This window comes from Balearica regulorum, chromosome 2 (genome assembly GCF_011004875.1).
Source record: "Balearica regulorum gibbericeps isolate bBalReg1 chromosome 2, bBalReg1.pri, whole genome shotgun sequence".
In the NCBI taxonomy this organism is placed as follows: domain Eukaryota; kingdom Metazoa; phylum Chordata; class Aves; order Gruiformes; family Gruidae; genus Balearica; species Balearica regulorum.
In genome coordinates, this window is record NC_046185.1 from 52,966,375 (window position 1) to 52,983,889 (window position 17,515).

General features: G+C 38.9%; 1 protein-coding gene across 1 annotated transcript in view; it reads right to left on the minus strand.

Annotated features, from left to right (window-relative positions):
• Positions 1–17,515, minus strand: part of YES1 (YES proto-oncogene 1, Src family tyrosine kinase) — a 55,081-nt gene that overhangs the window by 7,792 nt on the left and 29,774 nt on the right. Inside the window, exons 2-8 of the mRNA XM_075744266.1 lie at positions 12,593–12,865; positions 8,369–8,468; positions 7,274–7,372; positions 3,784–3,887; positions 3,443–3,592; positions 3,071–3,226; positions 2,626–2,805 (exon numbers count right to left, since the gene is read on the minus strand). Of these exons, the coding sequence (XP_075600381.1) occupies positions 2,626–2,805; positions 3,071–3,226; positions 3,443–3,592; positions 3,784–3,887; positions 7,274–7,372; positions 8,369–8,468; positions 12,593–12,857 (1,054 nt within the window). The 5' untranslated portion in view covers positions 12,858–12,865. The remainder of the gene's footprint in view (positions 1–2,625; positions 2,806–3,070; positions 3,227–3,442; positions 3,593–3,783; positions 3,888–7,273; positions 7,373–8,368; positions 8,469–12,592; positions 12,866–17,515) is intronic.

Genomic DNA, 17,515 nt, shown 5'->3' on the forward strand with positions numbered 1-17,515 from the left:
CCTGGAGGCTATGCTCAGGCACATGGAACATGAGGAGGTGACTGGTAACAGCCAACACAGCTTCACTAAGGGCAAATCGTGCCTGACAAACTTGGTGGCCTTCTATGATGGGGTTACAGCGACCGTGGATAAGGGAACGGCAGCTAACGTCATCTACTTGGACTTGTGCAAGGCATTTGACGCTGTCCCGCACGACATCCTTGTCTCTGAATTGGAGAGACATGGATTCGATGGATGGACCACTCGGTGGATAAGGAATTGGCTGGATGGTCGCACTCAAAGAGTTGTGGTCAACGGCTCAATGTCCAAGTGGAGAACGGTGACGAGTGGCGTCCCTCAGGAGTCGGTACTGGGACCGGCACTGTTCAACATCTTTGTCAGCGACACGGACAATGGGATCGAGTGCACCCTCAGCAAATTTGCTGACGACACCAAGCTTTGTGGTGTGGTCAACACGCTGGAGGGAGGGGATGCCATCCAGAGGAACCTTGACAGGCTGGAGAGGTGGGCCCTTGCGAACCGCATGAAGTTCAACAAGGCCAAGTGCAAGGTCCTGCATGTGGGTCAGCGCAATCCCAAGCACGGCTATAGGCTGGGCGAGGAATGGATTGAAAGCAGCCCCGAGGAGAAGGACCTGGGGGTATTGATTGACGAGAAGCTCAACATGAGCCGGCAGTGTGCGCTTGCAGCCCAGAAAGCCAACCGTGTCCTGGGCCGCATCAAAAGAAGTGTGACCAGCAGGTCGAGGGAGGTGATCCTGCCCCTCTACTCCGCTCTTGTGAGACCCCACCTGGAGTACTGCGTCCAGCTCTGGGGGCCCCAGTACAAGAGAGACATGGAGCTGTAGGAGCGAGTCCAGAGGAGGGCCATGAAGCTGATCAGAAGGCTGGAGCACCTCTCCTATGAGGACAGGCTGAGAGAGTTGGGCTTGTTCAGCCTGGAGAAGAGAAGGCTCCAGGGAGATCTAATTGCGGCTTTCCACTACCTGAAGGGGCCTACAGGAAAGGTGGTGAGGGACTGTTTATCAGGAAGTGTAGTGACAGGACAAGGGGTAATGGCTTTAAGCTGAAGGAGGGTTGATTTAGATTAGATGTTAGAAAGAAATTCTTTACTGTTGGAGTGGTGAGGCACTGGAACAGGTTGCCCAGAGAAGCTGTGGATGCCCCCTCCCTGGAAGTGTTTAAGGCCAGGTTGGATGAGGCTTTGAGCAACCTGGTCTAGTGGAGGGTGTCCCTGCCCACAGCAGGGGGGGTGGAACTCTACGATCTTTAAGGTCCCTTCCAACCCAAACCATTCTATGATTCTATGATTTCATGCTGACCTCTAGTAACCTGTCCACACTGGAAAAAAATTTTGGGTACTGTGCAGTTCTTACCCACCTCTTTTCTTTGTTAAAAGAGAAAGAAAAAGAAAAGGAAAAAAAAATTGTTCTATTAACTTTCAAGTATGAACCATCAAAGAGGTTTTATGGTTTTTGGTAAAATGTGAAAAGTTTTTCAAATGAAAACAGAGGCTTCCAATGGCATTTTGAATCCATAACTTAGACAAACGTGCAACTACTTTCCAATTCTGTGCTTCTGCTTTTGCAAGGTAACATCCCAGTTCTGGTTTTAATCTTTACTTTTACTTATAATGCTATAAAGTATCTTTTTATCCTGATTGTCTTGCCAAAAATGTGATTTCTGAACAATGAAAACTGATTTTGCATGGCAGCTTTAAGATCTGACAGAGAGACTGCCTAGTCTTATTTAGGAAGAACAGCAACACAGAAGGAATTGTTTATATTTTCTGTTCCTTTCTGCCTTTTCAAACTTACACAACACTTATAATTCCCATCCAAACAGGACACCCCTCTCCATATTTGTGGCAGAGTTCTGACACAAGTAGCCACTCTCTTGGATTTTAACATTGTTTCTGTTTCTTACCAGGATAGCAAAATTTCTCTGTGAGGTGAACAGAAGTCTGCATTTTATAAAACTGAAATAATTGACTTGAAAATCTGCTGCATCTTAACACTAATATGCTTATGATGCTTATTTCTACATTCAGCCTAAATCTCTAAATCTCTGTTTCAGCAGGAGGGGGTGGGGGGAAATGACATAGAGCAAGGGAAGAAGGATGAAAGACTGAAAACAAGGAGATAAAGGAGGGAGTCTGGAAAAAAAAACCCTTGACCTTTTTAAAATTTACTATTACACTGCTGGAAAAGAAAAACTAACAAAAAAAAAAAAACCAACCCCCAAAAACCCCAAACCCAACTGATTCTCTCATTGTGAGCACGATCTGTCTACAGGCAGGCATATTCTCATGATATTCCCAGCTATACCATCCAATTTAAACGTAACAGGCCGTACACGCTAAAAAATGCTGAGGAAAAAAATGCCAATCTTGTACTTGGAAGATTAGCAAGGGTGACACAGATGTGCAAAAAAAATAATCATGCCTCCACCCACAATCTAAATCAGAACTGCTTCAAGTAGGTCAAGCATGGCTCATTTTAATTTAATCAAATTACCACTTACACTCCAGTCAGCTTGATCCTAACATTAATTAAACATTTAATTTGTTGCTGGGATCTTAAATAATCTTTTAAATGTAGTACGTTCAAACTATTCTGTCACACACCTTTTGTCATGAATTCAGTGACGATGTAGATTGGTTCCTCAGAAACAACTGCATATAATGGAACAAGCTTGTCGTGTCGTAATTTCTTCATGATCTGAGCTTCCTGCAGGAAGGCTTCTGGCATCATTGTACCAGGTTTTAGTGTCTTGATCGCTACTTTTGTGGTTCCATTCCATGTTCCTAGAGAAACAAATTAAATTTTATTCTCCCCTATAATACCCAAGAGATTTTCTGCTAAAACGTTGCTTTTTGCTTACGTGTTGTTAGCTAACAGTATAATTATAAATTAGAACTATATTGAATATTATTTTTACCTTTATGTGACTGATCATAATTGGTACTTTTTCTCATAATTCTTTATCAAATTATCTTTTCAGATCCCGATACTGATTTACTGTTAAAACACTAATACGAACAACTGAAAGGTGTCACATAAAGCTCTTACCCATCCATACTTCACCAAAACATCCTTGGCCCAACTTAACTTCCAGCCTCAAAGATTCCCTAGGAATTTCCCAGGCATCTTTTGCTAGTCCCTGTGTTTGCGGTTTCACAGTGGGACACACAGTTGTTAGCTTATGACACAGTCCATCGGCATGTTCTGGAAAACAGAAAAGATAAGCTTTGCAGTTAAACAGAGGTAAGGCTGTAACAAAAGTAACATCCTAATGTGGATAAAAATAACTAGTCCATTTACTGTTTGTCAAAATCAAAAAGAAATTTCATAGTTGTGAATTTTAAAAATAAGCCATGTACACAGTTCTTCTTCCTCACAACGGGCACAAGGAAGCATTGGGACGCTAGAACCTGGACTTACCTCTGTAGTGTTTCACCAACTTCTGTAGAGATTCAAATTGTGCTCTAGTTGTGATATAGTATCCACCGTTGTCAAGTTTTCTGATTTTGTAGTGTTTCACATTATCACCTCTGACCTCATCCCAGTCACGTATGGAAAGGGAGTAAGCACCTATGAAACAAGTCATACTTGGTTCTTCACCAAAAATTTGAACGCATATTTAACTTATCTCCCCAACTGCCATTATACACATACATGTGTGCACATGCATATGTAAAATGTGATGGACAGAAAAATGGTTATTATGTCCATCTTGGCCAGGGACAATGGGAGAGAGGAGAGATACACATAAACGTACATACCTTTAGTGGTTTCACTCTCTCTTACTAAGAAAATACCACGTTGGTTCCCAGGATTTAAAAGCAGCCTTTCTGCATCCTTCCTGCCCATCTTACCAAAATACCACCTAGAAAATTTTAAAGGCAACATGCATAAGTAAAAGCTTCCAATGCTCTGGTAATATATAAATACAAGATTTAGAATCTCAAGCATTGACTGGACTACTAATATCCCAAAGCAGTTACAGATCAACAGAAGTAAAGACTTCTATAGCAATTGCTACACCAGTTCAAGGAGTCTGGGACATGAGGAATAAACAGTTTCACACTGGAATTGAAATAAAGGTTTGGGCAATTGCGTGCTTTGCTCCCCAGCGCCAATGCACTGAAGTTCATCTTAAGTCCTTTACAGAACAACTGAGGAAGATTTCCAGAGATGCAGGAATGCCAATCCAGGGGCAGCCGTGCTTTTGTAAATACGTGCAGGGAGCTGACAGTGTGGAGCCCATGTTCAGACATCTCAAGAACACTTATACTGGGCTGCAGCTTGTTGTAGTAATTTAATAGTAACTACTATAATCAAAAGATTACGATGACCTATTTCTATATGACTTCCGTTTCTATTGTTTGCAAAATACACATAAAGAAGCTTCTATCTGAAAATACTATGTTTTTCTCATGGTTTAACAATGGACATAAACAGTACTCATCATTGAAAGTAACACCTTCCTTCAGGTTAAAAAGTTCACAGGTCAAGCTGAATCAGATGAAATTATTAATATAGTTAATAGTGTTAGTAGCACACTCAAAACACTGCAGCAACCAAAATTACCTTCTCTAAGAAGTTTCGGCTATATGTTCAAAACTACTATTTAATGAAAAGTGGATGGGTATAAATATCATCAGATTGCAGGTTCTTTCAAGGTTGGAAGAGGCCCTTGGGAAGTCTCTGGTCCAGCCTTCTGCTGCAAGCAGGGTCAGCTGTGAGATCAGACCTGGTTGTTCAGGGCATTGTCCACTCCAGGCTTGAAAACCCTAAAGGATGGACACTGCGCAGCTGACCTGGGCAACCTGTACCCCTGCCTGTCTGTCCTCAGGATAGAAAGGTTTCTTCTATCCAGCTGGAACCTCCCCTGTTTCAACTTCTATTGCCTCCTGTCCTTCTGTACCTCAGTAGAGGGAGCACTTTTTTCTATTGATTGTTTAGAAACAACCCTGTGGTAGGTTATCATTTGCCTTCGAGTAACACTACATTTGTAGCATCATTCTGAGACCGAAAGTACACGGGCATTTTAAAACATCTGCATTTTTACTTTCCTTAAGTTCTTTCATGAAAGGAATTTCTTCTTCTACACTCCCAAAGTATGCTCATCCTGATGAGCAGCCTGCACACAGCTCTGTCTTGAGCCAGTGATAATTTTAAGGTCCATCTCCCAGTGAATCCCCAGACTTTGGAGTAACACTTACTTCTAACTATATTTTATTTTGACTGTGTACCTCAGAAGTCTCAAAAGGATGCAAAGTGTAAATTTCAAACATTTTCAATTGGGACTGTCATAGCATTAAGCAAATCTGGCTTCATGAGTGTGGGGAGAAGAAAAGTAGTATTTGAAACTGCTGCAAAACAATGGTTTTGTAGGTGAAACATTTGGGTGGAGGGGCGGGGAACATAGGTAAGGAGGGATCATTTTGTTGGCCTATGAACAGAATGGCCTGTGCAATCACTTGGGAATTTGAAACTTATTCTTATTTTTTATCGTATTTGCAGCTTGACTGTTTAAGTAGATGTGCAAAGTTAGAATAGGGTATCACAGCACATACACTTGAGACAATTTGGATGTAACCTATAATCTTACTGAAACAAACCAGAACCCAGTAATTACTTCGCATGAAAATGCCTTCTCCCCAGACTACAATTTACAAACTATATCATAAAGTGTTATTTTATTTCATTACCTGTAAAATAATAGTAAGCTTTATTTGGGGTTTTTTAATGAGATTTAAACATTTATATTCAGACATCATTCAAAAGCCACACAGATAATACAGATCCTGTCACACGTAGTTTTTGATATAAATGCCTTCAGGCTTAGAAAAGAGCACTTAAAGAAAATCCTAGCAATCTGGGGCTGCGTATTGGTTTTGCACTTGTAACTCCAACTGCAATCATAACACAAAATTTACAAACACTATCAAAACCCAAGTTTAACAAATGAACTCTAAAGCAAATAAATGCTATTCCAAATGCTGTGGTGATATTTAATAAAATTAGCACTAGTTCTTTAAAATAGTCAGTTTAAAAAAGGGTGCTTGCTCATCACCCTTCACTCTCACCTCTAGTCATCACATAAACCTATGACAAATCCCACCACTCCATTTTGCCTGTCTTTAGGAGCAATACTTTCTTTGCAGAAACACTGCATTCTTAATTCGCAAAAGGCTATCGTTTCCATTTTACTACTACTACTGTTGTAATGATAATATGCTTTTAGTGCATAGTTTAAAAAACAAAACAAAACACAAAACCCTCAACTTTTTTTTTCAAAAAAATCTCACGCCAATTATTTTATAAGCAGCTGAAACTACTCAAGGGCATAACATAACAGTGCATCTTTGATGCAATCACTTTTCAATAGCAAAGAGCCAGGTGAGAGCAGCAGCAACATGCTAAAGTCTCAGCTTGAGATTCAGGAAGCATCTTGGAAATCGGGCACTCTTCCCAGAAGTGCAGTAGCAAACACAGAAGTGCCCAAATCATGCATCAGAGAATTGCTTATTGGCAGTACTATGCCCGTATTATTGAAGCAAGAGCTGCAGAGTTTTGTATTTCTGGTACAACAAATACAATTAATCCCTCGGAACAAGTATCACCTGAAACTGTACCCCAATTCACAGTTCCCACAGTAACTCTTATGTAGTTCTTTAAGTGCTCTGGGATCTTTGTTTGGAAATAAATGTAGGAAGTGCTGGTACCCAAACCAATACAATTTCCCCAATTCATAGTAGTTCTTAGTGTGCCTAACAATTTTCTCACCAAAAAACTTGTTATGGATTAATAGATTAGCAATAACTGTCCACACAAATGTTTTTTTTAGAATGTAAGATTAGATGCTACCAAGGATATAGCTGATCTTGAATTAGCATTGGGCAAAAATAAGGATAAAAACCTGAAGTTGATGGTTTGTGAAGTCTTTAACTAAAACACATCCATTTTTGCTTTATATGAAATACAATGCATGTCTGCCAATTTTTATCTTATCACATTTTCCCATCCTTTTTCCTTTAGCCCTACTTATAGCAAGCAGGCATAAAACGTTTGCATGAGTGTCCACCTCACACTTACTTATAATTATACCTTTTGACATCATCCAAGTAGCATTGCTGTCTTAATTAGTAGTATTATCCTACTTTACCCTTAAATGTTACATATACCAAATTAAAGGAATAGTATCACCATAGGGCACAAAGAATGGAATGGATAATAAGAACAGATTGACAGGGTACAATATCTTACTCTTCTGCTTGAATGGAGTCTGCAGGAGCTACGTAATTGCTTGGGATGTAGCCTGTTTTTCCCGTAGCAATGGACCTTGCTTCCCACCAGTCTCCCTCCCTGCAATGAAAAATCAGTTATCTCTTCCACAAATAAACAATATATCATTCCCTAACACCTATAACATTCTCACATGTGAAAGGCAGGTTAAATTTAGGTAACTTGTTATTTCAATTACAAAGGCATCTAAAATAGTTTGTGCTGCACCTAAATAGATTTTTCTTTTCATTGTAAGAAACACGAGTGCCTCTTAGTGGAATTCTGTACTTTAAAGATTTGGGTTTTTGTGGGGGTTTTTTAGTGTAAAAGGAATTTATCAATATATGCAAAATGCAAACCTACAACAAAATGTTTTATGGCAGAGATGTGTAAATAAACTTCCCAGTTCTCTAGTCTTCATCTGCCTCTCCCAGATCACTTTGCCTGTATGCTGATAGTGAGCAACAAAGGAAGCATGAAGTCAGCAAATAAAATTAGAGATCTGGACAAATGAAAACTGCTACATATATGAATTAGAACTATTAACACAGCCAAAATGTGGGGGCCAGCTAGACGCACTTCCACAGCGAGAGGTCCCTTCCATGGCAATGTCCTCGCCTCCAGCATTTGCAGTGCCATGCTGCCGGCTGCGCTCACCTCCCTGTGAGATATGGAAACTTGTCAGAGAGAACCGGCAAGGTGCAGAGCCTGGGATAGGACAGCATGCGTCTCCACCTCTGCTGTCCTGAAGGGGGTAGCTGTGCCTCGCTGGAGTGGGGAGAGGAAGGATGCCACCCACCAGCTGAGGAGAAGAGGCGTGGGCCTGCCCCAGTCACTACAGTTCTACATATGCACCCAAACCCTTACCTCAGCCCGAAGGTTACCGTCTTACCAGTATCAATATTTTAACCTCATGCTTGTTGAGCACTGCATGCATTCAAGAAAAATAAAAAATAAAATAAAAAAGAATAATCCATCTGCTCTTCACTGAAATAGGATACACAGATTTCAAGAAGAGCTGAGGATCTATTTATTCCCAACAACAACCAAATGAAGTCTGTGAATGAGAACACTTACGTGTTATTTATTATCTGGAACCGTTCACCTTTCTTAAATGAAAGGTCATCTGTAGTTCTAGCTTCATAATCATATAAGGCCACAAATACAGTAACACCACCTTAGGAAAAAGAAAAAAAATTATATAGCAGTAACGCTGCAACACTTGATTTAAGAAATTGTCTGTGAAGCAACTCATCAATTTTGATTTGGAAGCAATGAAACACTCTGGGTTGCATCTCATTTTGGAAGCTGGATCAATAATCAGCTCATTTATTAAGACAGAGGAAAGCCTATAAACAAACACCCTAAAAATATGCTTTCACACCACAAAAGGCAGCTAGATACATCACTGGAAGTACATTAATAATTAGAACACTTATATACAGAAACCTGTGCAACACATCAGCAATAAAAAAAAAGCTGGCTTCTTTATTAAGTTACCTTCTTGTTAACAAGTGCAATCCTAGAAGATCCTACAACACCACAATGGTGAACCATCAGCCACTAATTTTTACAGAAGTAGTTTCCTGTTGAACTTAGCTATAAACAACTGAAGTGTTCCCAACTTTCTGGGGTTACACATCAAGATCTACTCAAGTAATCGAGTAATAATGAACAAATAAAAGTATTCTGTTGGGGACAAAGACATTTCTCTGCTTTAGGACTATTGAGTTCTTTAATTCCATCGAGTCTCCCCACCAGTGAAGCAGACCCTTGCTGCAGATGACCCATCAGTGCATTACTCTAGAGAACAAGGACTGAGGTCACAGATAAGCAGCTGCACTTCACCAACCCTAAGGAATTCGCTTCCCCATCTCACTTCTGGTATAGGGCACGTTGTTGAACATGTCCCACAAACAGGACACAAGTGAGAGAGATGGATGGTAGGAAGGCTCCTATATTTACGGTAGGAAAACATTTTCTATGCTTAAAAGAACTAAGCTATAAAACTGAGCTGAAAGAGGGAAAGGAGAAAAGGCTATATGAGATGTACAAGCTATGAGCAAAAATAAGGAACTATGTACCATAATTAGAAGAAAGTTAAAATAGAAAACTGCAGATGGGCAATTCTGAAAGACTTTTTAAGCTCTAGAAATGCTATTTCACAGTCTAATGGACATTTAGGAAGCCTAATGATAGTCCAAGCAATAACTTATTTTTAAAAGTATAATATTACATCTCTAACATGCATATGTATGTACCAGGACATATATGGAAGACCACCAACAGAAACATGTTGCATCTAATTTTAATTACAATTAACATGACTCTGATCAGAAAGGAAGAATACGTAATGCAACGGGTATTGTCTACATCTAATATTCTTTTACAATGAATACTTTCTGATGTAAGAGCTCCTAATCACTGGAATATTTTCATTTGATTTAGAGTCTTCCTGTAATTACACTATCTCAGCAGGCCTCAGCTGGAAATGAATTTACAGTTCCTCTAGGTATAACAACAAAAAATCCCCATAGGAGGTTAGAGTAAGTGACGGAGTTTTTTTAAAGTGTGATTTATGAACTGAAAATGAATTAGAATATTCCCTAGAAGTTAACAGTTCTGAATCCAAGTTAAAAATCAACACAGTTCTACCAATTTTTGCCTGCATCACTATGTTACTGCATTATTTTGATGACACAAACTGCTACACGGAGCAAGAAAATTGTGGGGATACATACCATATTCACACAACCAGAACCCAAAAGTTAGAGAAATAAACCATCCCCAGAGAGTTCTTCAGCAGATTAAAAAAATCAATACTCTCAAGTCACAATACTTCAAAAGTTTTTAGCACCATATAAAGAAACTAGAAGACTCCAAGAAATTAGAAACAAACTGTACAACATCTAGAAAGATACTAACGCGAGAACAAGAGAGAGAGATTAATTCCTCTAGGCAGTGTAGCACTAGTCAAAGTAATGGATTCAAATGTAAACCATGCAATAAGAGAATTATCAGTAATTATCAATATTTGTGTACTCTTAATTATTTTTAAGGAAAGAATTGGAAAAGCTAACACATAATCCTTGGAAATTTTTTATTTCAACACTTCAGCTACCATAAAACTTCTTTGCATTCTCATGCGCTAGTGCTTACGTGGCTTCATGAAAGGCAAGAACAGCGGTCTATTTTTGTGTTTTGATTTTCAGTAATATTCTACGAATTCAAAGTATCTGATGACTGAGAATGTGTAATACAGGAGCAGCGTGACTAACTCAGATTTCTTCTCCTTTTCTGCTCTAGAAGAATAAAAGATAGCTCAACTCTTTTCAGCCGCACTGCAGGTCTTGATGACAACCATATCATCCTCTTGTCAGACAACACGGATGGACTGGTAAGTACTACTGACGCTTAAGTCCTTTTGACAAGCCCATCTATTCTCCTCTCTTGCGAAACAAAGGCCCACAGGATAGGATCCAGTGTTTTATTCATCACAAATACAGAAAGCTTACAGCCAGATGAAGTTCGTCATCTTACTCATTCACAAAAACACCCAACTTTGATCTGAAAAATCCATCCTGAATGTACCAAACAATTGCTGGTGCATTTTTTTTTTTAATTTAAGTGTGTGTGTGTTTGTGGATGGGCTGGTTTTACAGAAGGAGGAAGAATAATTACCTATGCAGTATCATTTTAACTGATCACAAAATGATGGGGTTGTTCCCCCAAATCAGCCTGCCTGCAGATAACTGAATTCACACTGATGAGACAGGAGACCATCTTTTCAGGGGAAATCTCTCCTGTTGACTCTGGTCCAAGATATAACATGCTTAACTACCAGCAGGAACCGGGAGAGGCAAGAGGACATCCCTTCTGGTCTCTGTAGCAAAGGATTTGTGGTACCTGGGGGGCAGCTACATCCCTGATATCTGCTAATGCCCAGGAGTGCCTGCACGCACTGCTGGAGATTCCCACATGAACAAAGAACCAGATTTAGTAAGAAGAAATACACAGAGGTTCTTGGAGGAGATGAAGATTTCTTGAAGCATGATAAACTTTCCTTAGTGGAGCTAACGAATAAAAAGAAATGCTGCTCTTATTTAATTTCTGCATATGTTCATCCAAAACAGGGAATCAGAGCTGATTCAAAAATTTTGAGACAGGATAGATGCTCATTTTAATTATTGTTTTTAATAAATTCCCAAAAAGGGAATAAGAAGTGATCATTACCTGACAATTCACATTTCCTGAATTGCTTAATGTCAAGGCCACAGTGGGTTTTCATGGATCTCAAATTTCTTGTGTTTAAAAGATTTTTAAAGGCCACTATAACAAAGTAAACATTTAAGCACTGTAACTGTGCTAACATTAGAAGTTTATGGGAAAACTAGAAATAGACCTATAAGGAATTATTTACCATGTTTTGTGAAGTGTCTGTCTAAAGCTTCTAGAATACACTACTCTCTCCTCTCTCTTGCACAAAAAAAGAATAAATAACAGCTTCCTCTCAAATATAGCCAGCAAAACAACTGAAATCAACCATGTGCACAAAATCAATGTTTTTGTAATGAAGTTTTAAGATTTTGATATAAAGGTGGGTTTATAACATCAAATGTGCACATTGCTTTAAAATGCTGTATCTTCAGAGATTTTATATCTCAGCCAAGAAGGTCTCTGCATCCTATAAATTCTATTTTTACATTTTCAACTTTGGTTTTAATATGACCACCAATAATGAAAATTCTGATGTTTTGTTTCACACATATTGTTCATATAGTAAAGTACACACATATTGCATATCCTGTTTAGCTTTATAAATGAACAGATTCAATGTTGCATTGATATAAGTAACTTAGAGCTAATCAAATAAGTCTGAAAATCAGTTTAAAATATCAATTTCCTCAAAATTGAAGTTTTTCATTTTGCACCTGTCTCCAAAAGTTTAAAGCCGTTATCCCATGTGCATCCCTTCAATAGCTTAGAACTTCTAATACAATTTTATCAACTATTCCCATTACTGCCTTTAATAAGTCTTAAATATCTCTGTGCTGTGATCCTAAACCTCCCTCCCCCAAAACCAAAAGCCAAAACACCCAATCCCCAAGCCCCAGTGACTAGTAAATACAGGCTGAATTATTGTCTGAGCACTAAAGATACTGACAATCAGAAATTGCTAAAAGGCAATTTATTTTAAATGTACAATTTATTTCTGTGTGGCAAGGGGTCACAGTACTTTTTTGCATATGAATGTCACGCTTTAATAATAAGAATAGCAGCAGTGTTTTATGTAACACTCACCTGTTAAAGTACTAGGATATGTACTTGGCACAGCTGAAAATGAGGATGATGCTCCTCCAAAGGGTGTCATTCCTGAGGGCCCTCCAAAAGGAGTCATGGAATGACTATTAAAATTAACTGCTGATCCCTTTACTGACGGTGACTGTGTTGCTTGGCTGGAGTCTGATCCATAATGGCTGACGTGGGAAATAACAGGTTCTGGAGCATTTTCAGTTCTGTATTTCATGGCTGGACCTTTATCTTCTTTGCTTTTAATGCACCCCATGGTTGCTTCTGTGAGAATGAGAGGAAGAAATTGAGTTCATCTCCACGTTGCATCTTTTGATAGTTAAAACAAAGATTCCCAAAAAGTTACCAAAAATGCTCATTTATTACTGTTTAAAAAATCCCAAACCCCAGCAATTGCTACCATGTACAGATTACAAAGTCCGATGAAGAAGTGTTCTGGAATAAAATCTAAACCATTCCCAGACTAGAGAAGACCCCATTATTTTCCCTTACAATATCACATACTAACAGCACATTTGGATTATTCTTCATCCCAGTTCCTTGGTGGACTGTAAACAGTAAAAAAGTAAAAGAAAAGAACAAAAAAAAGGAGTTAGGCAACAGACGAGGAAAAGACGCTGAAGACTTCTACAGCAGGGTGGAAGGGGAAACAGAGGTGACAAATCCAGAGTCAATTATATAAAGCAAATCCAAAGCAATTATACGAAGAAAACAAGTGGAGCATTCCTGCTTTCTTTTTTAAGCACCTGTGCAATAAAGTCCTGACCTGCTGGTGATTTACAACTAATATCTTTAAAGCTGTAGAGCAGTTTGCATCCATTGCCAGCCCCCAAAAGCAACTCACAAACAAACATGGGATATTCATGGCCACAGGGTAGGGTTAAGCTCTACAGTCTAACTAGAATTAGGGAAAAAATTATAATAGTAATTACATTATCTGTAGCAGTTTAGAAACTGAACTGTGCCCACACAGGTGACAAGTGATAGCCCTGATGGCCCAAGATTGCCACCAGCTCCCACTACAGGCAGACTGTGCCAGAGCTGTTTACTAGGGGGACACCTATTACCTGCTGATGGAGATCATCAGTGTCGCCAACAATTAAAATTACTTGGTCTTAAGAAGTCACCACCTGCCATTTATCAGGTGGTGACAACTGAGAGCAAGCATTTTCTGGCTTACCCCAGCTGGGAAACAAATCAGGAAGAAAACAAGAGTCTCTATTAGATGCAGCACTAGTCTGGCATAAAAATTCCTGTATTCTTGGGGAAAAAAAAAATTACTTTAACTTCAAAAAGAGAAACCTCCACAGAAATAGCAGGAAATCTACTGCTCCACATTCTCTAACAAATCAGTTAAGAGAATAAACAGCAGCAGTCTGAAAGCATTAAAAATACGGCTTTTGATAATTACAACAATAGTTTCATGGAGCGTAACTAACAAGTGGTTAGACACACAATGGGAAACAGTTTCCCTATTTTTTTCCTTTTCAATTCTCTCTTTCCTTGTTAACTATCAGACACAGAAATATGTAACAAAGTAAATCTTACTTAACAAACACTGCCATAACATAGTCTCACTGAGAGAAACTAATTCCCTTCCTATAACTAACCATTACAATATTAAAGATACTGTAATTTTCAAGAACTGTGAATCAGAGTTCCTGGAAAGAGGAAAGTCTGTAGCTGGTAAAACACCATACGAAATTTCCTGCTCATAAAATTAAGAATATTTGCCTTATTTCAGCCCCTAACGCTGTAATGTAATACAATACTGGTGCAGAAACAAGCAGCAAAGTCAAATAATTGCATTGTTACAAATCTTGTCTAAGAGTTTTACATGGAATAATGAATCATCACAAAAGCACACCGCATCCATTTCTTTTTTTACTTCTGATGCGATTATTGCCAATTTACCAATTGTGCACAAATGTTAATAGACCAAGACTCAAATACATGCACGAAGAATCTAATGTGTCTAAATACCTTACAAAAGAAATCTTGCAATTTACAGTAGAAAAGCCAGTTGTTAATTGATGGTACAAGTCAATCAAGTACCCAATCACATCCTTTTAATTTCTCTACCACTGCAAATAGATGCTGTAATTAGAACAATTTTTTTGGGCCATGTGGCTGCCTAGTGTGAATTCTTGCCTTACTTTGAGGCCTATTTCTTTGATTTTCTTTAAAAAACTGCAATCAAAGTTTCCTGCTAGCACTGAATAAACGTCCAATCACCTTTGTGAAAATAGGATTGCTAATAGTACTGATTCCCTTCCTTTAGTTGAAAATTAAGCATTGTACATGATTCAAAAGTCCAGCACGCTACTTATGTTAATAAAGTAGATTAGAGGGAAATGTATGTTCATTTGTACGATTATGTGTTCATCACAAATATTTTTCCTCCTTTACTTTTGGTATTTGGTTAACTTGTAACAGGCTGGTAAGATTTCAAGATTAAAAAAATAAAGAAATAAATTTACCAAGTCTGGTAAAACTGCTGGATTCTGCCCACAGTATTGCTGATTTGACCAAATGGCTGGTGACAACACTGCCCTGTACTGCAATTATAACTGCTATCACCCATAGGTGCTCACCCACTTAAGCTGTGATTAGCAACAAGAAGTTACCACTGGTATACTTGAGTACTGCAAAGAAAAGCCTTTATTGAAGACCTGGACTCATTCTAGAGGAATAGAGTCAGCCTCTGCCTTGCTTCTCCCCTCCCCAGCCACTTCACTGTTAAGGTAATCTTCTTTCAGGGGTTAAAGAGATTAACAACAGAGATTTAAACAGCACTTCAAAGAGAAAGACATTCAGAAATAAGCAGACAAAATTTCAAAAGCTCTACTTTTATAACTGCATACCCACAAAACAAAATTAAGGAAGCAAACTCCTTAGTTTTAAAAAGTCAAAAACATAGGTGGAAAATACTATAAAATACTGTGTATGGATTTATGAGGAGAAATTAAGAGGAATGAGGGAGGGAAGATGACATAAACCAAGAGTGAGTAGTAGGGAAGGAAAAAATTATTGCCCACCCTATGGGTGGAAAAACCCAATGACATTACTGTTTAGTCTTGTAATAAATTACTGGATAAAAAAAAAAAAATCCCTAAGCAGCTGGTACGCAATGTTGGATTTGATTATTCTCGTACTGCATTTCTCATTTCTTATCAAAAATGTATATAATTGAAATAACTTTACAACTATTTTTATCACCCTTTGTCTGACCAGCAACAAAATATTAAGGAATACATCTCCGTCACAAAATTCACAGTTCCCTTTCTGAAGCACCAAACTCTTTTCAGAAATAGATACAGATGAGAAGTTCCTGTTTGCCCTGTAGAAGCCCATCTATTCAAAGAAATGCTGGCCCAAGGTATGTTATTCACAAGCCACTGATTTCTCATTAATTAAATCATTATTTTAGACCAGACTAGTGTCTGAACTACTTGAGTACCTTCAGCAACTTGTTCTTTCTTTGAAACAAATACTCTCCTGTTGGTTCTGAGGAGCATGCCCATGCATTTGGGGGGGGGGGAGGGGGGTAGGAATCAGCTTGCTGGAGGTCTATCAAGAAATCATGTTCAGAAAGGCATGGAATAAAAGCACAGATGTCTTGTTCTGCTTTCTAGATGAAAACAATCCTATGTTAGAATGTTTTCAAGAAGGAACAGAAGCTAAAATGATTACTGGAAGGACAGCTGAAGGTTAGCAGGATGCCCACAAAAATCAATAGAAGAATGAGAGTACTCCAGGAAGTAGACATCAAATGAGAATTCAGTGACACCTAATTTGACTTGGGCTTTTTGGAGAAGTCATACAAAGGGCAAAAGTCCATTGTCATTCAATACTCTAAAACCTCAGATAATGACAGAGGTCAAACAAGAGAGCTCCAAGAAAGTTAATGCTGCCCTCTTATCTTCCCAACTCCATTTGATAGCAGAGTGCCAGATCACAAGGAAAGCTTTATTCAACAACAGTTGAGAAGCGTGGCCAGTACAGTCTTTGTCGGGTTTTCTTCTGCTTTCCTTTCAGAAGGATGACCTATCAGCCCAAGAAAAAAACCCGAGTTTTTCCTCAGGAGTCATCATATCCTAGGATACTGACAAACGGTTCCCTCAGGGTGTCTGCAGCCTTGTCCATCCAGCCCGGAGAGGTGGGTGTCACAAGGGAACCACTCGTTCATCCAGTATGTCTTTGATCTTTCCAGTTGATAGTTACAGAAGTTACCTACTCACTGGTTCCTTGGGACACAAGGTTCTTGGGAGTGCTTCAACAAAGGTCTCCTACTAAGCATGAAGGAAAATGCTAGAGCTTTCTTTGAAAGAGGTGATTTTAACTCAAGTGAATAAATTGACAATCTGTTACAGTTAGCTGCCTCAGAGCAAAGCAGGCTGCAAAGCCACCGTATTCATTTTTTACCCCTACTCTACTCATTGGCATCAAGATTTTGAGGGCTAGATGTTAGCCTCTGAAACCCCAAAGACCAAAAGCTGGGAAAGCCTTACATTCGTTTCATTTGCTGGAATGGATTTGATAGCAAAACCTATTCGCTAGAAAAAAAAACCAAGAAAAATGAGATTCCTCTTGGGGCCAGCTGGAGGTACTCTTCTGATCTTGCACTTTTGTTACGATATAGCACGTCCCCAGATGCCTTCTGGAGACTTCATCATGATGTAAGGCCAGAACAACAGCCGCACGTAGCCATTGCAACATGCCACAAAGGGAAAGACGCTCTAGGGAGGTGCTCTGTTTTCAACCTCTCATACTAAAACTGTGCAAAAACTAAATGCAAGACGTAGGGAAAAGAAAAATTGCTAAGGGGAAGGGCGGGTTGCAACATTTCTTTTTTCCATTCCTTTTGATTACTGAAATTGTTCATACAGCCAAAAAGAGCACATAAGTCATTTT